The 26128-nt window shown below is 35.8% G+C and overlaps 1 protein-coding gene across 3 annotated transcripts in view; it reads left to right on the top strand.

The window, feature by feature from the left end:
- The window catches only part of LOC118200849 (uncharacterized), a 163379-nt gene that overhangs the window by 87585 nt on the left and 49666 nt on the right, over window positions 1-26128 (top strand). For all 3 annotated transcript variants that reach the window (XR_004760154.2, XM_085827499.1, XM_035372827.2), the window contains one exon: window positions 1617-5598. Coding sequence is in view for 2 of the 3 variants with exons in the window: in XM_085827499.1 (XP_085683625.1) it covers window positions 1617-5598 (3982 nt within the window). In the remaining variant the exon portion in view is untranslated. The remainder of the gene's footprint in view (window positions 1-1616; window positions 5599-26128) is intronic.

Here is a 26128-nt window from a genome sequence, read left to right as displayed (position 1 = left end):
GGTCTTGATAGTTTTCAAAGCTTGCAGAATGAAAGTATTCCTAACCTTAGGCAAAGTAGTTCACATATACTTTGCCTGTTTGACTAAACAGTCAAAGCATGTGAATCTTCTTTCTGCCTTGCATCCTCAAATATACGAGGCGTATTCGGAAACTAAGTACCGTTTTGAAAAAAAAAATAGTAAAACAATTTTTTCGAATCCAATTTTATTTTTACATGAAAATACATGTCTTAAACTATTTTTCAACATAGTTTCCGCCAATGATCAAACACACTTGTCATAGCGGGTGACCAGTTTTTGTATACCATCGTCAAAGAAACTTCCCGCCAGTTTCGATAACCACGACTCCACAGCATTTTTCGTGTCATCATCAGATCCAAAGCGCTTGCCACCAAGCTCGCGCTTCATCTGCAGGAACAAGTGATAGTCGGACGGCGCCAAGTACGGGCTGTACGGCGGGTGATCGAACTGCTCCGAATGAAACTGTCGAATTAACGATTGAGTGACACCAGCAGTATGGGGCCGAGCATTGTCATGGAGCAACACAATTCCTTTACTGAGCATTCCTCTTCGTTTGTTTTGAATGGCACGCCTTAGTTTTGTTAAAGTCTCACATTATTGTGCCGCATTAATGGTTTCACCTCTGGGAAGAAATTCAGTAAGCAAAACGCCTTTCCTATCCCAGAAGACAGTGCACATGATTTTTTTGTGATGACATTGTCACTTTGAACTTTTGTTTTTTCGGAGAATGAGTGTGTCTCCACTCCATCGATTGTTGTTTCGATTCTGGTGTAAAATGACACACCCAAGTTTCATCACCGGTCACAATTTGGTTAAAAAAGTTTTCTCCCTCATCACTGTACCGCGTGAGAAATGTCAGAGCACTACCAAGTCGCTTTGTTTTGTGAACATCAGTGAGAATTTTTGGAACCCATCGGGAACACAGTTTGCGATAATTCAAGCGGTCAGACACAATTTCGAACAAAACAGTACGTGAAATTTGTGGAAATGCCTCTGAAAGAGTTGTCATTGTGAAGCGTCTGTTCTCATGAATTGTTTCATCAACTTTCCTTACCAAATCATCGGTGACAACAGAAGGCCGACCACTCCGAGCCTCGGCGTGGACATTTGTTCGACCTGCATTAAACATTCTTACTCACTTTCTCACCATTCCATCACTTATCGCGTATTCACCGTAAACTTCTGTCACTTCACGATAAATTTCGGCCGGTTTAACATTCCTCGTGTTCAAAAATTTAATCGCGGCACGAATCTCACAGTCAGCGGGAGAACTAATTGTCTTAAACATTTTGAATGTGCACAGCAAACTGAAAACACAACATAGAGCAACCAAAATGGCGACAATTGAAAGTCAGTGAGCAAGAAAGACTAGTGCGCATGCGCGGGATGCCTACCACAGCGCTGCGACGGCACTAGAATGAAACGGTACTTAGTTTCCGAATTCGCTACGTATATATATTATTATCATTTTTAAATAAAAGCAATTAATTTCTTGGTCATCAAACTTAGAAATTGCATGTAATTGACATTATGTGACAGATGAAAGATGAATTAATTTATTGTGAGTGAATGTATTTTCCCACTTGTCATTTCAGGATGATTGATGAAATGAAGCCTTGCTCAGTTATACTGGAGAAATTGAGCGAAGATGTTATAAATTACCATCTGTCACGAATAGACTTAAATTTTTCAAAGCAAGAACGTGCCAAAAAGAAATTTGCCAAACACAAGTTACAACATATGTCCAAAATAAATTATCATTTGTTTGAAAGGTATAGGGATACAAGACAAAAATTTATTAACAAAGAGAGAAGGAAATCAGAAGATTATGCGGATGAAGATTTTGATCCTGAAAGATATTTCTCAGATGATAGATGTAAAAAGAAAAGATCCAGAAGAAAGCCTGCTTATGAAGATGATTATGACTGGGATCCTTCTGCAGCTAGAGATAAATACGGAAATAAAGCTAATAGATCTACATATTCTCCTAAGAGACTAAGGCGAATTATGAAAAGACCAATTTCTGAAAGTGAATCAAGTTCAAGTGATTTTTTTGATTATTTTCTGGAAGAAGAAAGAGACTTCAATGAAAATGAACCAAGTGCCTCTAGAAGCGCAGGTGTTTCAGTTGGTGATATTTCACAATCAATTAAGAACACACAAATTACCAATGCTACTAAAGACATGGATGGTGACCAGACTGATTTTAATACATCCAAAGTCCTACCACAAGCAATATCAGATTCTAGTTCCTTAAATCTTACTTCTGAATCTTCTAAAAATAATGATATAATATCTAAAATTATCAAAGACATGGATAATCTTAAAAGCACGAAAAATGTAAATAAAATATGCCAACATCCCAATGCATCTATATCAAACAAAGGGAAGCTACATGAAAATGTAGTTCTAAGGCCCACAGGTCAAATGAGGAAGAGGTCAAAAATGCGTAATCCAGATGTTCGTGTTGTGCGGGCTATTATTAATAACATGGTTAACTCTGTGTGTTCAGCTGAAAACAAACGCCTTAAAAATATTGTGAATAATAATAAGAAGAAGAAGTGTAGGTGGTGTGCAGCTCTATTTACTTCTAGTAATAAAAATGATGTTTATTGTTTAATATGTAAAGATAGGAAAATTGGTTTTATTGGTAAATCAGTGTACAAAATGCAAAATAAATCAAAGCCAAATGAGAAAAACTTGGGTACAGCTAAGGCTACAAATTCTAAAAATAAAATGATGGATAAATTACGGAAAAATATGCCAAAATATGAAATACAAAGATTAATGTATGCTGATAAAACTGATAAAGCAGCAGTTGAAAAAGGTTATAATCATTGTAAGAGCTTTAATACTTCTAAAGATGGAAATGGTGGTATAGCTACATTTTCAAACCCATGTACATTCTCTCAAGAACAGCAAAGTGACAAAATATCTAATAAGGGAAATACTCAAAAGAAAAAGAATCAACCAAACATTCTAGTAAATGCAACTGCCACCTCAGGAAAAAATACCCTAAAAAAATCTAATCCATCCAAGGCAAAGAAAGTTTCCAAAGGCTCTCCTACACTTATCTTAAGTAGTAAATCTAAAAAAATAAATGAAAGTAAAAAAATAAATGCAAACAAAGTTTGTGTGACAAATGTTGACAAGGGACTGTTTCTGATGACCTTTCCAGAGCCTGATAAAGAACTTGATGTTAATGTTCTTAAAGAGTCCACATTGGAAAATGCAAATAATGTAAACAGAAGCACTGTGATTAAAATGGCCACAGATAAAATAGAATCAAAGAAAGACTTATCTTCTAATATGAAAAATATTCAGCCACCCGGAACAACATTAAAAAATTTACCATTTGGGACATATTTACTGCCACCTGTACCTACAGTTGTTGTTGCTAATTATGCAGCTACTGATGACAGTAATGGGGATTTTTATTTGTCTAGTGTATATTACCAGAATGAAATGACTCAACAAAAAGGAGCAATTGTAGACAGTGTTGTGGTTAGAAATGAAAATCTGAACAATAGCATTGTGCAGACTTCTCTTGCCCCTAGTATGCCTTCAGGTACAGATTTAATTAACATGAGCAATGCTTCTATTTTCCCTGCTAGTCAGAGTAACATTCTGATGCCTGTAGCTTCATTACCAGATGGAAGTTTTATAAAAACTGTCGACATGGTATCAAATTCAGGTATCAAAAGTTCAGAATTGGCTCGACATTTAACTCTGCCAGTTCCAGGTTTAAATCAGATAGCTCATTCTAATGATTCTTTTTCTTCAGATGTTGTAAGTAATGAAAACTGCCATACATCTGAAACTGAAAACTGCTTCAGCTCTGAAAATCAGTTTATCCCAAATGTTCCTAATATGAATTCTGAAATGTCATTGTTTGAAATGAATTCTGAAAGCATAGCTCAGGAACGAGAATCTACAAAGGAACAATTAACTAACAATTTTGATCCAAGTAACACAAATCCTTATGCAGTGTTGGATACTTCTGCTTCAAACTCAAATATTCATGAAAATTTAAATATGACTAGTAATGCAGATAAAGATACTTCTAGCAAAATTGGCCTTCCAGAAGGAAATTCTAGTGTATCAGAACTAGATGAAATGTCTCTGAATTCTGATACTTCTGGTATAAATGCTAATTCATCTGAAAATCTTTTAACTGAAGCATATCAGGAAATTGAAGCTATATCTATTTTGGGTGTCGTAGACTTGGATAAAAATCCTCATGTTATGCTTGCATATAGAATAGAAGTGGTAAAAAAACAATATGAACAGCTTAAAAATCAAAAAGATAAAGTTGTAGATGAGAGACTTGGTGATATTCATTCTCAATATGCGAGCCTACTTAAGGCAAAAGAACTTTTAAATAAATTTCGCTCATTTGCTAGAGTTTCTGAATATTATTTAAGAAAAGAAAAGTTCATACAAATTAAGAAAGAAAAAATGATGGAAGAAGATAATGAGAGACCTGCCTGCCAGTATTCAAAAAATTCTGCTTCAAATGAATTGGCAAATTTTGTGGGTGAAGAATCTGTTTCATCAGCAAGTGGGAAAACTGACCAAATTAATAAATCATATTCACTTGCAAATGATGCATCATCTGTTAATCATATAGAAAAAATTCAGTTTCAGATTGCTGCTATAAATGAAACTTCATCTCCAAGTGACCATGTTCCTGGTAGTGTTATGCATCATTTTCCAGCTCCCAGTAATTCTTCTGTAGTTACTGTATCCACACCAGTTACACCAGGGAATGAACTAGGAAATGAAGCTAGAGAAACTCCTTCAAGAGGCAGTGGACCTAGAACACCAGCTAGGCCAGAGAGTGCAACCTCACAATTAGAAGAAAATATCTTAACACCTGCACAGGTCAAGAGGGAGAGATTAGAAGCTGTAACATCACCATTTTCACAGTGTGCTTATTCTGTTAGCTCTCCTTCCCCTCATTTAACAATTCCTTCTCCTAATGTGCCACAAGTTACCAGTCCATTAGCAAACATGATGCCTGTGAACTCAAATGTTTCTCTAACTGTAAGTAACAATAATTCGCCACAGTTTCAGAATACGACTTATTCTCAAAATAAGGATATTCCACCTAATAGAACAGTTCCTTTTAACACCAATCAAAATTTATCAAAAGTTTTACTGAATCTAGCAGCACATCAGCAACAGATTCAAAACACAAATCCAAATATGAATATAAATAATCCACAAAACAATGTGCTTTTTAATAATGGAAAAGTAATAAATGTGCAACAAATATATCTTCCTGGAGGAGCAAAACGTACACAAAAATTAAATGTTCAACCTGTGCCTTCAGTTTCAAATACAAATCAATACATCCTCAGACAGCCATCTGTGAATACTGCAAATACAAATGGCGGAACTGTACTTGTGAATAATCATGTTGCGTCACAGAAAGTCTGGCATAGGAATGAAGCTAACCCACAAGTCTTTGCTCCACAACAGGTTTCTCAGGTCTATAATACACCGCCTACGCAAATGACTGTCAGTGCATCCCATCAACAAAGTTCATCACCTGCATTTGCTGTGCAAAATAAGGTAAGTGGATATCTTATGTTTAGTATGGTGATGGATGGATTATTAAAACTATTTTGTATGAAATAAATGGATTATTAACAACTTTATGCATAAAATTCCATATCATACCATCCACAATTAATAAAATATTTTGTGTATTATTGTTGTGATATTAGTATTGTATATGGAAGGAGGGAATGCTGTTTCAGATAAATTTATGCAGGATATTAAGTATGCCACATGTGCATGCTATTGTGTATGTAAAGTGATAAACATTCGTTGAAATTTTCTGAGTATTTTGATGTAATGATAGCAAGTTTCTACAATTTAAACAATTTTTAATGTGTAATCATTTGACCTCGTGAGATATGTCATAACATTTCAGAAACAAAGGCAAAGTTTGGATTTTTCATCTGACCATTGCAAGAATTTTGGGCAATTTTTGAACAGTATAGGGATAAAAGTTTGGATAAGGATTCATCAGCTGGCAAGAATCATTTCATCGGATATATTGATTCAGATAGCATCACAATTTCCTTCGCTGATGTATTAATTTACACTGATGCAGGCACTTAGGCTCATCCTGGGTGGAGCACATTGAAGTTGAACATATTTAATTAAATGGGCTTCAACTGCTATCATCCAAATCCCAATGAATGCACAAAGTAGGCATTCACATTGTTCGTATGCATTGCCGCTCACATAAGCTCTGCGATTTGGACACTTGAAGACTTGGAATGAGCAGCCTGATCTGATGAGTTACATTTTCAACAGTTTTAGACAAATGAAAAAATCTGCATGTGGAGAAAATCCATGGATTTATTGATTTGATATGTGAATTGAGAATTTTACTAGCACTTAATGGTATGGACTTATTTAACCTTTTTGCGACGGCGCACCTTTGTTTAAGATGCTCGTGCAGGACGGAAGAGAATCGAATGGAGGTTTCGCATCACCAAGCATAATTTTATTAAAAAAATCAGAAAAATAAAAGTTTCGCTTCTAGCATCGTAATTTTTGGTATCATTTTAGATTATTACTTGAGCTCTTATATATGTTAAAATTAGCACTTAAAATTTTTTTTCCTCTATTTTACATGAAAATATACTTAAAAAATTGCCTATATTGTAAAATAATTTTCGGAAGTGCTATTCAAATTATTCCAAAGTTTTAATTGATAAAATCCATCAATAAAGTTTAAAATTAATAAAAAGAACACAATAAAGACTATTTACAGTAAGAAGTAACACAATTTAAAATGAAAATGAGTGTGGTAAATCTCGAAGAACAGAGAAGTATCACTTTCTAACTTTCAGAAAAAGTATAACATTTTTACTCTTTAGAAAATGAATCAGTACTCTCAATTGCGTTAGTAAATGGTTCACTAAGCATACCAGGGTATTCTTCCTTTGATAAATAGTGCCTTCCCGCCATAATAGACTGGAGGTGAGGCTTTCCTAAATAAAAAAAGAAGGAATGGAAATATATCTGAAGGCAATGCAAAACGTAAAAAAACTCCACACAGTAACCGTAAAAGACCGTACGTAGTAGAGGGAAAAAATAGAATAAGAAAAGGAATTGGATATAAATCAGATACGAGAATGTTTTCATTAGTTTTCATTAGCACGCAGCGATTTAAAGAGCCCACCTCTGTTTACGCTTTCCCTCCGCCACCCACCCTCGAACAGCTGATGAGTAAAATACCACAGTCAAGCAGAATATATCAAACTCAAGGTCAGGAACCTAAAACTGTGTTCATTTCAAAAGTAACGGATATAGGATGCCATCTAGTGCCGTCAGAAAAAGTTCCACCTTAAAATGCGTATATGCATCACCCGTCCTCTGAATGCAATCTGTACTGATGCGTGGATGGGACGCCTGGCTGTAAGAGACCTTCTTAGGGAATGCGTATATGGGACGCCCGTCCTGAAAGGGTTAACTGACATTCGGTGACATCCGTAATACAATCAATCGCAAACGTTTGGGACTGATATATGTTGTGTGTTGATCCTTTCTGATGAATTACATTTATTGTCATGAATTCGTAAAGGAGAATGTACAACCAAGCCTCTAAATACATCCAGCTGTATAGTGAGAGGCTGCTGCAAGATCCTAACATTTAAGGTCTTTCCATGGCTACCTAACCCTGCATATCAATATTATTGAGCACATCTTAGATACTGTGTAGTGCTGCATTAAGGAACACTGTTATGACTAGTGCCATACGCCCATGTATGTTGATAGATGAATGGTCAAAATTATATAAAACAATATATTTATTACAATCATCTTAAACAGAAAGAGCTAATAATGCCACTTCTAGAAAGTTAATTTTACAGAAACTATTCAAAATGGTGTAAATTATCAATATAATATTTTGAAAGCGAAAAATGCTCCCCTATTTAACAAGCCAGACACAAAGACAGGACATAATCTTGTAGATGAGCTGGTAGATTTCTTAAAGAGTAAGAAATCTACCAGCTCATTTCTTGCTCTTTAAGAAATCTACCAGTATCTCTGTAAGAAATCTCTTTAAGAATCTTTAAAAAAATCTCTAAGAATCTTTGAAATCTCTTTTCTTACTCTGCTTGTAGTTCTTTGGAATGGCGGTGAAAAAATCTGCTGCTGGCTTTCAGCTAATTTCACCTAGTTAATTTATTCTTTGAACTTCATGAGGGTTGATAACCTGATAAATCAGGTTTGTAATTGTTTTTGAGAGGACAGTTTCAAAGTGAGTTCATTGGATATTATTATTATTTTATTTCTGATTTTTATATTTAACTGTGATCGTAACTTCACTTGCTTCTTCTAGTTTTAAAATGCAATGAAGATGACCAAGTATTTGAGCTATAACTCTGAATTGTCGTGACACTTTCGATTATGAGTTTTAATCTTTTGCTCAAATTTCATTTTGTAATACTTGTTGAGTTTGCATCAAGTTTGATATGAATTTTGCAATTTAAGTATATATCTGCTGGTAACTTTCCACTTGCCAGATTTGCTTGGTATCATTTTAAAAGGATGGGAAGATATCCTTCAGTGTTTGGACATTATTTAAGGCAAGTGCATTGGCTCCTGGATATCTTGGTGCAATAAATTTTCTGTTTTAATCTATTTATATATGAGAAATTTTGGCTCTACTCTTATATTCACCCTAAGATCACCAAATGTGGCGATATATGTTCTGCGCTGGTTTTTGGTGCGGTTGCGGTGCTGTACGGTGGTTTTGGGGACGATGTTGTTTGTATGGCAACCCTTTTGACGTTGAAACTTAGTTCTTTTGCTGCAGTGGTTTAATTACTCCTTGGTTCGTGTTGTGCATGTTTTGAAATGGCCTATGTTGCAATGATAGATGTGGTGGCAAGATTTCAATCTCGTATTTTAGATTGTGTGGAAAGTAAATTTAGTATTAGGTATGATGTTGGAGTTGTTAACGAGTCTTTTGTTCATGGGTGTGTTTATGAGAATCGAAGTGTATTTTTGGAATTTCTGTGGGACTTTTAAAACGGAGTCCGAAATGCAGAGCTGCAGTGAGAACTCGAATGAAGAAAGTTCTGATAGTTGTGTGAATTTCCAGTCAAATGCTTGCTGGTAAAAATGTGGCTGTCAGCAGAGATTTGGATTGTGGTTTTCATGTAGTAAGTTAACTTTGGAGGAAGTTTTTATCATTACTTTTGAAATTTTGAATCGCAGAAAGAGATGTGATATAACGAGATCATGGCACTTTTGTTCGCAGACGTTGTGTGACTGGTGAAATTTTATTAACGAATGTATTATGGTAAGTGCATTTTATTTTACTGTTTTTATTTTGTAGATTGTTATGTTCATTGTTTTTTTTACTGTGAATTTATGTTGTTTTTTGAATTGTTTGTAATTTTAGTTATTTTAGTTTATTTTGTTGATTTGTAGCAATGCTAAGATTGTGCAATTCATAGATTTTGTGTAAAGTTTAAACAGGATGCTGTGTACATGGTATTCTTTGAAATTTATTGTTGTTATGTTAATTTATTAAAACGAGGTGTGCGTAGTTCGTAGCCTAGATTGCGCAATTTGTAGATTTTTTTAAAGTTAAAACATATCGCTGTGTACATGGCTTCTTGTCAAATATTTTTGGTTAGAAATTTTACATTTTTGCTATCTAAATTTTTTGGTTTGGATTTTTGGCTTAAATTGTGTGTTAGAAAGTGAGATCCGTCGAAAGAATAATGGACTGTAATCAATTATAAAGGTTTATTCATCAATAGAAAGGCACAGAGGCCTGAAGGATCAGAGCTGTACACTCTTGCTAGCGCTGATGGCTGTTACAAAGAGATGGCGCAGGAGCCCAAAAGGAACAACCACTCTGTTTGCGGTCTACAGAAGTTCTGTGTTAAAAAAGGGGGGGGGGGCGTCGCAGCACCCTCTAGTGAGATGAATGTTACAAGAATAGGATGGGACGGAGCATCCCGCCCCGCGTTGAAATATTTATATTTCAATACAACATAAGACTTATAACATAATAAAGTGTAATATAATACTTAAAATGAGAATATCCATTACGACACAGTGAATTCTGGGATATAATAGAATAAAAATAGCATAAACATTTATACAGTTACAGAAAATGATAATATCTAATATAATATGATTCTACATTAATGAGGTTCATCAAATAAACATACATATTAATATTCAATAGGTAGGAGATATATTTTGGATATGCACTTTTTGAATGTGCCGGTAGAGTTCTAACTATAACTACTCTGACCTTTCCATCAGGTCCGGTTATAACTTCCTGTATACGACATGTAGCCCATTTACGAGGAGGCAAATTATTTTCCTTGAATAAAGCAAGGGTGCCAGGGTTTACGTTTATTTTGGCAAACTGCCATTTATTGCGCTGCTGCAAGTGGTTAAGGTAGTCTCGATGCCACCTTTTCCAAATTGACTGAACCATCTTAGTAGTTTTTTGCCAACGAGACAGCCTATTTTCTTTTAGATGCAATACATCAGGTTCTGCCATGGCATTTAATGGGCGTCCAATCAGAAAATCCCCAGGAGTGATTCATAATCTGTAACTTCAGAGGATAATGGAGTTAAAGGACGTGAATTCAGAATTCCCTCTATTTGAATAGAAACAGTCAGAAAATCTTCTATTGTAAGCTTAGCATTACCAACAGTTCGTTTCAGATGGTATTTGAACAATTTAACGCCGGCCTTCCAGAGACCTCCAAAATTACGGGCTCTAGGTGGAAGAAACTTCCAAACAATGCCTTCTGAAGCTAAATAGCTAGCTAGCTACTCCAAATTCTGATTGTGTTACCAACTTTTCCAACCATTGTAATTCCAAACGTGCACCTACAAAATTCATGGCATTGTCTGAAAAAATGGCTGAACTCTTACCCCGTCGGGCAAAAAATCTTTTTAAGCCAGCAATCAAAGACTCAGAAGTAAGGTCTGTCAGAAATTCGAAATGAACAGCTTTAGTAGCAAGACAGACAAAAATACAAATATAAATCCTTTGCAAAATGCCCTTTCCCTGCCCCTTGTATTTGATTTGAAAAGGACCACAAAGGTCAATGCTCGTATTGGTAAATGGTGGGCTTGATGATACTGTTTCAGATGGAAGATTACCCATTAATTGAGTCACTACAGTGGGATGCATTTTAAAGCAAGTTAGGCATTTATGAACTACCTTTCTGGCTAAGTTGTGGCCATTGATAGGCCAAAACTGTTAACGTACACTATGCAAAAGAGACTGCGGCCCTACATGTAAATCTCTTTTGTGGAAGTATTCCATTATGAGCTTCGTGAATCTACTGTCTGGGGGGAGGATGATGGGATATTTTTTATTGTAATTCAAGTTGGAGCTACTTAAACGGCCTCCTACACGTATTAAACCTTTCTTATCCAAGAAGGGATTAAGAGATTTTAACTTACTCTTGTTGGAGACCGGTAGACCTTTTTTTAGAGCCGAAAGCTTTTCAGGGAGATACTGTACCTGCGAATCTTGAATGAGGTATCTCGAGCCTCGACATGTTCTTCTAAATCCAGGGGACCCTGACATTTATGTTTGGAATTTCTGGCATTGTAAATAAATCTAAAAATAAAACTTAAAATTCTAATGAGTTTTTTATAATTATTAGTCCTGTTCATAAGTTCATTTAACATATCACTACTTGTGGACATAGCTAAAGTCGTAGTCACAGGAGTTTTCAGTTCAGTGAAATATTGGTCATCTGCAGGGCTCACAAATGTCTTAATCATAGGTACACATACTTCCTTAAATAGAAATGATGATCCGTGCCACCACATGTTATTTGATACTATTTCTTCTGGATTCAGACCTCGAGAAATTAAATCAGACAATTTTCTTTTGAGGAAACATGTCTCCAAATAAAGTTTTCCGTGAGATTTTGTATTTTTGTTACTCTATTGCCTACAAATGTTTTGAGTGAATGAGGCGATGTGGCAATCTATGCTAATGCGATCGTCGAGTCTGACCACAGAAATACATTTACTGATATCTAATTTCAGTGCGGAGAGAGCCTTCTTCACCAGTTGAGCTAGAAGAAGACACGCACACAGTTCGAGTCTCGGTACAGAGATTTTCTTTAATGGTGACACTCTGGATTTACTACACAACAGTTCAGTAGAGCACTGTTCACTAGATATTGATTGAAGGTACAGAACCACTCCAAATGCTGTTTCACAAGCATCAGCAAAACCATGGAGCACAACTGTAGTATTCGGGTTCGCAGCCCGTCTAGAAATGCGAAGCTTCTTGATTTCGGAAGTGTAGAAACAAATGTGTCCATTGCTTAGCTAAAGGTTCAGGAAGATGCTCATGCCAATCAATGTTAATAAGCCATAATGATTGCATAAAGATTTTAGCTCTTGTGATTACCGGGCAAATTAAGCCCAAAGGATCGTATATGCGGGCGATATCTTCCCTTTTCGTATAAGTAAGACGGGAGCTGATGGTGACTTTATAGGAAAAGGAATCATTTGTTGTATTCCATTCGATACCTAAAACCTTGACAATTCTTTTATCATCCTGGAAAGGAAAAGCATAATTCTGCTTCGTAGAGATATCAGCATAGAGTTCTAGTTTATTAAAACACCATTTGTGCAAATTCATCTTTCCTCGTTGTAACATCATTGTCAACTCGGAATACAATTTTCTTACCTGACTTAGTTCTAAACCTCCAGAGAGGATGTCATCCATGTAAAAGTCAGTTAATGTAACAGAAGACGCAAGAGGGAAGCTTTCTGCCTCATCATAAGCTAGTTGATGTAAGGTTCTGGTTGCCAAATAGGGCGCACACGCGGTTCCATACATTACAGTCTTAAGCGCATAACATTTGCTAAGTTCATTTGTGCCCGTCTTCCACAGAGTTCTTTGGAGATCAAGTTGAGAAGGATCGATTTCAATTTGGCGATACATCTTTTCGATGTCTGCAGTAAATGCATATACATGCTTTCTAAAACGCAGCATAATTGAAAATAAATCATCTTGGATTGTGCCACCCTTTAGTAAAATGTCATTTAACGAACGTCCATTTGTTGTTTTACAGCTAGCATTAAAAACCACCTGAAGTTTAGTGCTACTGTTTTCCAGTTTTATAAACCCCATGGTGAGGTAAGTGATAGGCAGTTTCAGTTTCAATTTCCATCATGTGATTTAGCTGTCCGTATTCTCTCATAAATTCAGTATACAGCTTCTTCATTTGTGGTTGGTGTACCAAACGATTCCATAAGTGATCCAAGAGTTTTGATGCAATTTCCTTAGAACTTCCAAGAGTTATATTTTCTTCATCAGTTTTTACAGGCATCTTTACTACATAACGTCCATCCGATTTTCTGCTATGGGTTTTTGCATAATGTTCTTTGCAGTATTGCAGTTCCTTACTAGGAGGGGGTTTATAATCTTCTATGCTTTCCACCTCCCAAAACTGTTTCATCGTTTCATTTAAAGACTCAAGACTTGTTGTCAGATAACAGTATTGCTTTGGTGATACGATACCTTTAGTTTCTAATGAACATGAAACTATGTATCCAAAAACTGTTTCATGGAAAAGCAGTTCGTTATCTTCGGATCGAATTTTTCCCCGTCTCTAAAATTTCAAAAAATAGTTCGGCACCTATTAACAAGTCTATTTTTTTACGTTTAAAAAATTGAGACTCAGCCAATTTTATGGTTTTTGGAATAACACTATTCGAAATCATTAGGGGTTTTGAAGGAGTGATATCCGTAATTTTGGGGACAATGAAAAAATCCAAATTCCATTCAGATGTGTGTTCTTTGTTTGATATTTTAGCATTTATTTTTGACTTTATGATTGTTTCATTTATTCCAGAGATCGGTGCGTAAGTTCTCTGTTTTGGTAAACCCATTGCATTAGAGCATGATGAAGTAATGAAGTTTGTTTGCGAAGCGGAATCCAAAACCACTACTACGGGACGTGCACAATTTCCGGTATCGCGAATGTAAACGACAGCTGTACTTAGTAAGACAGTTTTTGTTTCAGTAGAAACGATCAAAGAGCTTCATCAAAGAGCTTTGGCCGGGAGAACTTTGAAACTGAGAAGACTCGCATCTCTGTCCCATTGTTTCACCTGCCACATCCCATCCGCTCCCTTAGATGGGGAAGAAACAGTCTTCATTGACTGGGTCCATGATTCAGCCATAGGAGACAAGGCCTTATGTCCTTGCCGTAGTTCTCTCTTGACACTATTATGAAATAATGAGTGATGCCTACCCCCACAAGCGAGGCAGCTAGTTTTACATCTGCAGTCAATGACCTTGTGAAAGGGTTGTAAACAGTTAGAACAAAGCTTTTGCTTCTTAACAAGATAATTCTTTCATTAATAGTAGCGTTTTTGAACGCTTCACATTTATATATCGAGTACTTAGAAAGGCATATTCTGCATTCTTCCTTTCCGTTGTTAGATTTAATAAGAAGACTTTTAGAACGATTAAATGAAGAATTTGTGGAAATATGAGAATTATTCAAAACCTTTTTAGTTTGCGGTACATTTCTAGAAATACTTTCGAAGACCTGACTTCTTTTTTCTAAGAAGGAAATGAAGTCATCTAACTCTGGAACTTCAGTTGAATTAGCTGACATCTCGAATTGTTTGCGTGATTCAAGGTCTAATTTTTTTGGAGAAGTATGTTTATTAATAAAATGTCTGATAATTTGTCGCGCTCATAGCTGAGTAGTTTCAATGCGCGCAAGTTCTTTTTTAAACAGACTAACAAATCATGCAATTCTTTTGCTGATTCCCATTTTAACTTCAGATAACTCATAATATTATGAATATGAGTATCTACTAAAATTTTGTTTTCGTATCTTTCCTCCAGTGCTTTCAACAAAGATTCGTAAGTGTCATCTGTTGTTTCGATTTGCTTTGCTTTGTCTTTTAAGGATGAACACAAATAAAAAATCTTTTGAGAGTTTGATAAATGAGGATTATTAGAAATAAGATTTTGAAATACAATTTTAAACGCATTAAAATCTTCATAACGATCGGAAAATTCTGGTAACGGTATTTGCAGCAATGGGATTTCAACTGATTTCGACCTTGCCGTATTAACCGCTTTCTCTGCATTTAATGTACCATCTAATAATTCTGATAATAAAGAAATGAGGTTTAAAAGACTTTACCTCATTCTTTTCTATTCTCGAGTCCATATCTGCTAGATCCTCATCTATTTCTTGTAACTCTTCATCTTTAGCTTCTCGATAAAATTGGTTCCGCAGCTCTTCTAAGTCTTTAGCGGATTTCCTCGTGGAATTCAATTTAATATTTATTTCCACTGCTGAAGGCGGCGCATCCAAGGTGATATTGCGGATAAAAGTTTCTACTTGTGTAATTTTCGTTTTCAAAGAAGCTCTCTGTCTTTTAAGATATGCTAACGTCATTTTAATCCGCTCTCCGGGTCATTAAAGACCAAATGTTAGAAAGTGAGATCCGTCGAAAGAATAATGGACTGTAATCAATTATAGAGGTTTATTCATCAATAGAAAGACACAGGGGCCTGAAGGATCAGAGCTGTACACTCTTGCTAGCGCTGATGGCTGTTACAAAGAGATGGCGCAAGAGCCCAAAAGGAACAATCGCTCTGTTTGCGGTCTACAGAAGTTCTGTGTTCAGAAGGGGGGGGGCATCACAGCGCCCTCTAGTGAGATGAATGTTACAACAATAGGATGGGACAGAACATTGTGTGTTCAAAACATGGTATGCAAAAACCGCGTTTTTGGAGACATTTTAGGCTTAAAGTTCGAAATGTAGACAAAAAATTTAGATAGTAATACGGCACCGTAGAGTTTCTCGCCAAACACGACCTGAGGGCGTATATAAGAGTAGTTCCAAAATTTTTTAATGCTTCAACATTAAAAATTTAGCCATTATCAGAAATAATAAGAGCATATCTATGTATTGCAGACATTTCATTGAGTAATTTCCTGGTAGTTTCTGAATTAGTTGCTTTTTGCAGTACTTCAGTATCCAGCAAATAGAATTTTGCATCTATAAATAATAAAACCCTTGAAAATGTAAGCATAATCAATATGAATTTGATCCCACTTATTGATTGATATATCTCGATGATAAGGAGATACCTTGATGGAACTATAATTAATTGGAGAGTAACTTTGACTCTTCTATATCTTAGTCACTATTCTTCTATATGCAAATAGCATTGAGCTGTTTCTTTTTTTGTAATTCCAGTGTGCGCAGAAAGAATTATTGAGCATTTATCTTTAGTTTTACCATGGATAACAATATTATAGAAAAAAAGAGTTTTTGATAAACCTTCAGAATGTGATTGATCAATTTCTTAAATTCATCTGGGCAATTTTGATTCCAAAGCTCAGCCTTTTCATCTTGCATGTTTTTCAATGTGTCAAAATAGTTTGGATAATATGGTACCAGGGTTCGTAGGTCCTTAAGAGTCCTTACATTTTTTAAGATAAATTTTTGGTTCTTAATTTTGGCCAAAATCAGTAGAAGGTCCTTAATTTTAATCATCTGAAATTTCTGTTGTTTTTACGACTGCCATTTTTAATGTGAATTAGCATTTTGGAGGAATATTTTTGGCGATTCACTGACATATATGGTTATCTTTTGAATCGGTTCATGGGTTATAATTTGTTATATTTCTAATATAAATGATGGGATATTCGAGTTTCTAAGCAAGAAGTGAAACATAAGCATTTCGAAATTCGTTTTTTGTAATAAAGAGCTCTTAAACAATATTTGCTTCTCGGGATGTGAATTCTTTTATTAAACGGTTTGGCGACTTGTCAACATTTTGGTGATTTTAAGATCAGTTTCTATAGAAAATTTTAAATTCCGAAATCTGAGAATTTTTTGATAATTTTTTTAGAACATCATAACATTGATAAATTTCATCAAAATAATGGTAATATATTGGAATTATATTTAAAAACTAACATTAAAATAAAACATTTTTATTTTTCACTGTCATGTTATAAAGTTTCATTTTGGCAACTTATACAATATTTTGAATCTGAAAAATAAACAAGGTATAATGCTATAAAGCATAATTTACGAAACAGCTCTCAGCAAAAGCAAAATTAGCTATGTAATTAGTTAAAAATGTCTTCTTTTTAATTTTTTCATAGTAAGCGTTTTTTCCATGTAATTGTCGCAGAATATTCAAAATTCTCAGAATATGCATCAGTTTTCTCTATAAAATTAATTTTGCACTTTTTCCTCCTTTTTTTTTTTCCCAAAATATTTCTGGCTTTTTGCTGTTACAGAATTGGTTGGGATAATTTTTCTTTAGTATTTTTGACATTGCAGCTTGGAAAATTTAGAAGGATTTGAAGGCAAGATTTGAGAAATTTGTTACAAAATGAAAAATGTCTCCATGGTATCAACACATAATGGATGTATTTTATAGAAAGTTTGCAATGAATTTCTTACTTTTTGGAGAACGTCTGGAAGAACAATGAAGAGATAATATTTTAATGTTTTACTCCTGATACTAGAATCTTTTTCTTAACATGTTTATCTTCCCTTTATTTTCTCTACTTTTCACTAGACACAAGCATGGAAAATATCAAAAATGCTTCTAACCCTATCACTTGGGCAGGCAATTATAGAAAGGAATTTTTTTTATGAATAAAGAAATTGAAAACTTTATAATTCAAAAGATCCATCTAATATGTCATAATGCATCATACACAGAGCTGGCACTAGGCATTTTCCCATCTGATGCAATCTCTGTGGATCCTAAATTCGACTGCATAGTGCCTTCTAAATTCTGCTTCCAATGCCTGCTCTAAATTCTGAAAGTTTTGCCATTTCTAGATTTCGTTGTTTGGTGTGTCGCTAAATTCTAAAAATTCTGCCACACCATCAACCGGTCTTTACCATATATATTTCATATTTCTTCTGAATTTCATATTACTAAAGAAATTAAATTAGTCACTTTTTCTGTACATTCTAAATGCATTTAGTCTTTTTTAGAAAAACAGAAATCCTTAATTAAATCCAAAAATTCTAAAATGAAAAGGAAACATGCTGAAGAAAGAAACTGATTACATAAAGAAAATTATTCTTCAAAGATATGTGCAGATATTTATTATATAAATTACCCAATTGTTTATGATTTCAGCCTGCACTATAATTTTCCATTTATGTTTCCTCATATTAATATCAGGTTTCTCTCTAGACAAGCAGCAGCGGTGATAACATTCAGTCTTTTGTTATGAATCCTGCTTATTATGATCTTACTTCTCATTTTAACCTATGCCGTTTGACATAAAATCTACCTGCTATTTATTAAACTTCTAGACCGGCGGTTCTCAACCTTTTGACTAACGTGTACCATCCAAACAAAAGTTGAAAACCTTTAGTACCACCACTACAAAGTACTACTACCACCACTACTCTTGAACAAAGCTCAGATTGTATAAATTTACGAGTGTTAGAGAAAAACTCAATCAGGATGTTGGGGTTTTAATTTTTGAAATAAATAGTTAAAAATACTTTGCTTCTTTGTGTACTACCTATTTTTTCCTTGCGTACCACCGGTTGAGAACCTCTGCTTTAGACTGACCAAGTATGTGACAAAAATGAGACATAAAAATAAGACACACACACAAAAAAAAAAAAAAAAAAAAAAAAAAAAAAAAAAAAAAAAAACCAACATAAAGCTAACTATTAGTAAAACGTAAATGTCGCTTATCTTCTTTCAAATATGCCCAATCTGTTATAAGTGTAAAATATTTAATACTACTTGATGAACTGCATGAAGTTTATTTTATTCTCAAACTTATTAATAATTATGTTAATTAATTCATGTTTAGTAATAATTCATACTACTTAGGGATCTATTTTATTTTTAGGATGGTATTAGAAAAGTGAAATTCAGGCATAGAATAATATTTTTAATTGAATTTATTCAGTTCCCATTTGCTCATAGGTCCTTAATTTTTTTCATTAATGGTCTTTAAAAGTCCTTAATTTCCGTGTGCAGAAATGTGTACAAACCCTCTGTACTCTTTGTGAGTTCGTAATGAAGATATGCTGTAAATAAATCCTGTTTGCAGAAATTTTTGAATCCCTAGGATTATTTAATACATCAACAGTTTTCTTTATTCGGTAGTTTGCATTCATAAGTAAATTATTAACTCCAAATTTATAATCCATACATAGTACTGATTGTGTGTTCATTGTTCACGCCATATCCTTATACGCTTGTCATCTGGCTCCAGAGCAAATCTTGACACATCAGCAAACATTACATTGCCACAGTCAGACACATTCCAATTGACATGTTCCCGGCACCACTGTAATCGTGCCCCTGTTGATTGGACGAATAAAGAACACAAACTCGAGGTACCCGGGCATACAGGCCACTCATATGTAATCTTCGGCATACAGTAGCTGCAGATATCGCCTTACCAATGGACACTGTAAACATAGATGTCACATGTGTGGAGGTCGCTCTGCGATTCCGCTTGGCTACAATAGCAATATATCGATCTTCCGCTGGGGTTGTAACCCTTGGGCGACCGGCTACGGGCATTAGGACAACTGTCTGTGTGGTTTGGAATTGTTTCCATAACGTGAAATTACAGAATGATGAACACCAAAGAAAAGAGCAACATCTGTGATCGATTGTCCCTTTTCAATGTGCCCCACAGTACGCCAGCGCACAGAATCTTCCATTCCTCTTCTGGAAGTCATAGAAACATGTATGCCTTAAAAACAAATTCTACGAAAGTTTTAAACACCTTCTATCAGCACTTACAATCAACTTCTGTTACCCTCCTTGTTCCACGTGTATGCCACGATTATCGTGCGAGAAAACACGACGTGTTCCGCTCTCTGATGTAATGTCGATGTGACACATGACGATTAAAGCTCCGAAATAATGAGCCCTGGCTGGGCATAGAGACGAAGGTGACAAGAGGGCGTGACCATCATCACGTAAGAAGCAGGAGTTCTGTTGCATTTAATTTGATTGTTCCGCGAAGCCTGCAGGTAGGTGTGCACTGTCACATGATGAGAAGTCTTCTGATAGGATCTTGCATACTTCTTGAATTACTAAACTGCAGTACAAAGTCCGTAATCTCCAGATTCGTCGGGACTTCGGCTATTTCGGATTAGGGGTTTTTCTGGATTATAGATTATCAGTTTAAATCTGGTAAGATGGCATGCAGAAATTATACAATTAAAAATATGAAACCGTAATTTATGAAATAAAGAGCAATTATGATGGTATCAAAATTTACAAAAAAAAAAAAAAAAAAAAAAAAAAAAAAAAAAGAGCTTAATGTTTTAGTTTTCTTTAGTAAACATTTCTATCATTGTAAGTTGTTTAAGTTGCTTCGTTTTTTGTGCTAATACTTTCTCTTTAATTCTATAAGCAGACATAATTTCTTGTTCAGTTACAAAGTTCCACTGTTCAAGTCCTGTAATTGCTGTGTCGTGAATACCAACTAACTTGTCAATCAAAATTGTTTCGTTTTCAACAACGTTCTCTGTTACTTTCTTCACTATCGGAAGCGCACCTGGGTAAACGCTTTACTGGCTTTACGTGCAAGGTCCAGATTCCGGATAATGGACGTCCAGATTAGAGACTTTGTACTGTACAAGAAAGTTCAAACTAAAAGAAAGTTAAGCTATTGTACAATATTTACATTATTTAAAAATTTTGTGAAGTTTCAGAAAAGTCAATTAGTAACTGCAGTTTCCATATCAAGTGGGAAAGTTCTGGTTTAGCATATGAGCTGCAAAGGGTCGAAAGTAGCAGTCTTCGTTAAGTAATTCATAATGAAACGTACCAAAATAGTTTTAGTGGATAGAAATAGAGTGGATTTCATGGATTTAGAGAAAAAAAACCTCTCGTTAACCTTTCTCAAGAATCTGTCTATATACTCAATTTTTAAGTCAAAGTGAAGTTGATCATTTCTCACATAAAAGTGCGCATCTGTCATTATTCTGAGGAATCTGGACTGCACAATTTGTAGCTTACGTATATCCTTGTCTGTTGCAGTCGCCGAGGCAGGAGAAGCATATGTAAGGATGGGTCGGATAGTAGATGTATAAATCAATTTCTTCTTAGCCAGATCTAATCTCGAATGTCTGCCAATGACTGGGTGTAGGTAGTTCATGATGCAGAGTGCCTTTTTCTAACATAATTAATATGATCACTCCATGTGAGATGTTCATTCAGTAGAACTCTGAGATATTTTGCCTGTTTCACAATAGGTACTGGCTCTCCAAAGAAGAACAGGTTGTTTTTCAGAGCAGCATTTCGTTTTTCTTTTTGATAATCAGAAGCTGAGATTTTTGCTGATTAATGGCTACCTACCATCAGCGGCACCAGTCTTCGTCCAAAGGTATCTGTTCTTGCAGTTTCCGAATTGCATGATTAATGTTAACTGATTTCACAGCTAAAGCTGTGTCATCTGCGTAACATGCTAGCATGTATGCACTATTTGGAGGCTTGGGGAAGTCTGCCACGTAACATAAATACAAAATTGGCCCAACTGTTGAACCTTGAGGGACTCTGGCGGGAATTCACCTGAGGTGGCTTTTCCAATTGCAACGTGAAATGTTCGATCCGATAGAAAGGAGTGCAGAAGCAGAATAAGTTCTTGGTAGAATTGCAGGTCAATCAGTTTACAGGTGAGCCCCTCATGCCAGATGCAGTCAAAAGCTTTGGCTTAAGTTTTGTGTAAAGCGCAGCCCCGGCAAATTCTGTGATTCTTATGAGCTGTTTGGCTGTCGATAGCTGCTGGCGGAATCTGAATTGTTCAGGCCGGAGTAAGTGAAAATATTTCAGCATTCTATGCAGGATCACTTTTTCGAAGATTTTTCCTAGCCCCGATCACAGTAACCCTCAGTCTTACTGTGATCTTTGCCAGGTTTTGGAATCATGATTATTTTTGCTTTTAGGAAAATATGAATTGAAGAGGTAAGCTTTGATATGGAGGAAAACTCATATTGTGCTCATTGTGTGTGATTGTGCTCATTGGAAGGTTTTTGATAGCTGAGTTGGAGATTGTCTTTAACAGGAGCTTTTCTAATTTTGAGGCGTTTGATTAATTCATTAATTTCTTTATGCAATGTCAGAGTTGGGGTATTACAGGCAGTAGGAGCATTCAGCCAATTGCAGACCTTGAAAAGTGTGCTTGGTTCTGATTGGCTATCAGCAGGCCAGGAGTTGGGAGAGAACTGCTCTTGTAGAAATTTTGCAAAAACTTTAGATTTTTCCCCATTAGTGATGAAAATTTGATTATTACTGTAGATAGGTCTATTGGAATTTTTTAATCGTGCTCCATAAGGATCCATCAGTGACACATAAACTTTCCATGTGCTGTTCCCAGATGTACTGCTTATGGCTTTTGATTAGCTTCTTAATTTCCCTGTTAAGCTTGTTGATGCTTCATTTAATGGTAGGGTCTCATGTCAGGATGTGTTTCTTACGAAGCCAGTTTCTTTCTCGAATCACATTTCTGATGTGCACAGGGAGTCTGAGAAATTTTTCAGAAGCTGGTACAACTTCCAAGGCTTTCTCAAGCACTTTCTGTATTGAAGAAGTAAAAGTTTTAACTGAATAGCCAATATCATTTTTGGTTTTTAAACATCCAATTCCGAGAGTAAGTTTTGGAAAAGTATCCAATCAGTGACAGTTTTAACCGTTTGACTGCTACGCGGCGCAAAAGCGATGCATTCATTTGTCTCGAGTTTCACTGTGTCTTTGTTGCTCCATGGGTGTGAACGTAGTATGACATCACACGTACTTTGTAACACAAGTGCATTCTAAAATAACTAACTGCGTTGCAGTTTCCGAGACAAATTAACGCAGCGCTTTTGTGCCACGTACCAGTCAAACGGTTAAGTTCACGTAACTCAGGTTTGCAGACTTGGAGTATTGCAATTACTGGTACGCGATCAGAGCTTAGTTCGTGTTTTACTTCCATCGCTATTGGAATGGAAGTTGTAATTAATATATCCAAGATATCAGAGTTGCCTGGGCAGTAGGTGTATTCCTCTGGTACATGGAGAGCCACGGGGTTATTCAGCACAAAGTTGTGGAGAGTATTTCCATTAACATTACTGTTTCTGCACAAAAAGTCTCTGTGTTTGGCGTTAAAGTCACCAGCAGCGATGACGGGGGTGTCCTGTGGTAGAAGTTCTGCCGAGAGCTTGCTTTTAGGCGCATTGTATACAGCCCGAAAGTAGACTTTGTTGAAGGAAAGGAGAGAGACAAAAGTAGTAACAATTTCCAGTCCTTGTTGTCGTTTAACATTAATTAAACGGAATTGGTAGCACCTCTTAACATAGATGAGTACTCCTTCACCGCGGTGCGTGATTCCGTCGCATCTGTAAGACACATAGTTTGGGATTGCCAGTCTCTGTCCAGCAGAAGCATGTGTCTCGGTAATTATTCCTATGTCTATATCATAATCTATAAAGAAGTTTTGCAGCTCTTGAAATCTGCTGTGCAAACCACAAGCGTTCCATATCATGATGCGGATCGGGGCACATCTAATTGTGAGCTGGTCCATTATTTTCTGTATGCAAAGAGTGTTTACCTAAATCTTTTTCATAATTGAGTTGATGCTAAGAATTCCCGATTTTTGGATTATCAAGAGCAGACCTGTAAGGTCTTTTAAAACCTGTTTGGCCTCACTAATTTTTTCAAAAGGAAGTCCTTCTGACACAGCGCTTGCGTAAAATTTCTTTGTCACAAATCTATCTGCGTATGTCCTGATTTTTGGAGTGTCCTTTAGTTTTGGGAACTTCTCACACCCACGGAAGTTGGCTGTATGTGCTTTTTGACAATTTGCACAGGTTGGAGGAGAAGTGCGGTCCTTTTCACACTGCGGCGTTTCATGTTTTTGTCCGCATCGGACACATCTCGTGTCATGGTTACAGTTCGCCCCCGCACATCCTTTGTAGGGCTCAATTTTAATTTTCATCTGAAGAAGGTATTCCACTTGATTATGTTCTTTAGATTTCTCAGTCCTTGGAAGGGTTTACAAGGAAGAGCGGGAGCTTAATTATATTACCATTTCTCCTTCTTGTGAGGTGATGTACAGATTCTACTTTGAACCCGAGTTCAATTAGCTTGTTCTGTATATCTTCTGTCTTAGTGTAATTGAGTAAGCTTCGAATAACCATTTTTATATTTTTACTTTCAGGTAACGGGAATGAGTTAAAGTAAACTCCTTTATCTCTGAGTATTTTTGCCATTTGTTTGTAAATGATGGGGTTTGGCACTAGTATTTTAATCCCATCTCTAATCATTTCAGCTTTGTATTCATTCTCACTGAAATTGTGTGACTTGAGTATTTTCTTTAAGTCATACCAGGTGTATCGGTTGTTTTTAACTATGATCAGAGTTTTCTTTGAGGATTTTTGCGGTGGAGGCAGCTGTCTGTCATCCGACGCTTTCTGACCATCCGCACTGATTGGTTGTTGAAAGGCAGTGTCAATCATGGCAGATGAATCGCGTTTTTTTTTTTTTCCCCCTCCTGAGGGGCAGGATTTAGAAGTTTCTCTTCCTGAGGGACAGGATTCATAGATGTTTCTTTACTTTTTGGGTTTATAGCCGAGGTACGACGTTTCCTGTGCATTCGCCTAGTTTTTCGGACAGATTTCTTAATTTCTGTGTTATTTTCATCGTCCATGTCCAGTGGAGTTCCTTCTTCAGCAAAGGAAAATCTGTTAGTGACTGGAATATTGAATTCAGATCATCATATCATAGATTCTGCAGCCAAGTTGGTCATAGATTGTTCAGGTTCTGTTTGGTCTCTGGCAGGTATAATTTCCTTATCGTCAGTGTTTTCATATCCTTGGAGAGTCATTTTGTGGAGTGTGGCTTCTGTAACCCTTCATAAAGCTGGCTTCTTATAATACTGCCATTTTTGCATATTTCTTGACATGAAAGGCGTGATTGGCTGTTACCTAACATATTTGCATACTTCCATCTACCTCTGCAGCGAATTGCATCCTCTTCAATTCTGATTGGCTTCCGGAAATTAGCATTTTGTTCTTCTAGGTTAACTTTTGGAAGTGAGTGTATTTTTAACTGAAATTTTTCAGTTCATGTGTGCTGATAGGTCCTTAATTTTTTAAAAATTATTTCTAAAGTCCTTTTAACCCTTTGAAGGGCACTGGTATATAATATATACGGTTATTTGTCAATTTTGTAACCTCCGAAGAAATGCTAATTTTTCTACACCAAAAGCTATAATCGTAAGTGTCTAGTATTTTCTTTCAATTCTAAATGGCAACATCACCCTATGAATGTTCAATATTTTACAGTTATGAAATTAATATACTTCATTCCAGGGTATCATGTTGGAAGATTGATAAATTCTATTGGAGGGAAAGAAAAAATTCAAAATCTGCAAATATATGACGTACACATGCTGAATCTTATATATTTACTTCATTTTAGTCAGAAGTGATAATTAATAGAAGATTATTTATCCGATTTTAAAACCGGTATATAATATATACCGGCGTCCACACTGAGGGTACCACGCCAATAGATGGCAGCACCAGTCTTAACCTTTTCTACTCTGTGACATGACAGAATTTCTTTATTATTATAACAGTTTATGATGTAATAATTTTTCATGATTAATTTATTAGTCGTTTAGGATTAAATATTATGTTCATGGAGGAAAGGGAACTCTGCGCTAGGACTGAATACAAGTATATTAGTTTCATTTATTCTTTGTGTACTCAGCTCAAGTTTCATTCCTCTGTGTTTAGCTAACATTTTTATTTCAGCACTTATCCCTTTCCCAAGAGAAAGACTCATCGATTTCAAAATTGCCGTCTGGGGTCAAAACACAGTTGTGGAGGTTAAACGTGGCATGCTAGCCCCCGAAAGACACCTCTTGCTTCCTGTTTTCCAAAATCCTAGAATGCAAGAAAATGAAAAGAGGTGATTGACAACCAATTTGTCATTCGGGAGTCACACCTTCTTCCCTTTGTGAGGTGTGATAAGATCACACAAAGGGAAAGCTCACTTAAGATGGAAATGTACTTAAGGTCCATCTTA

This window comes from Stegodyphus dumicola, chromosome 12 (genome assembly GCF_044657685.1).
Source record: "Stegodyphus dumicola isolate Sdum_Otavi_A_Nest chromosome 12, ASM4465768v1".
Lineage (NCBI taxonomy): Eukaryota > Metazoa > Arthropoda > Arachnida > Araneae > Eresidae > Stegodyphus > Stegodyphus dumicola.
The sequence above is the reverse complement of the archived record's forward strand: the minus strand, read 5'-3'. Positions and strand labels throughout refer to the sequence as shown.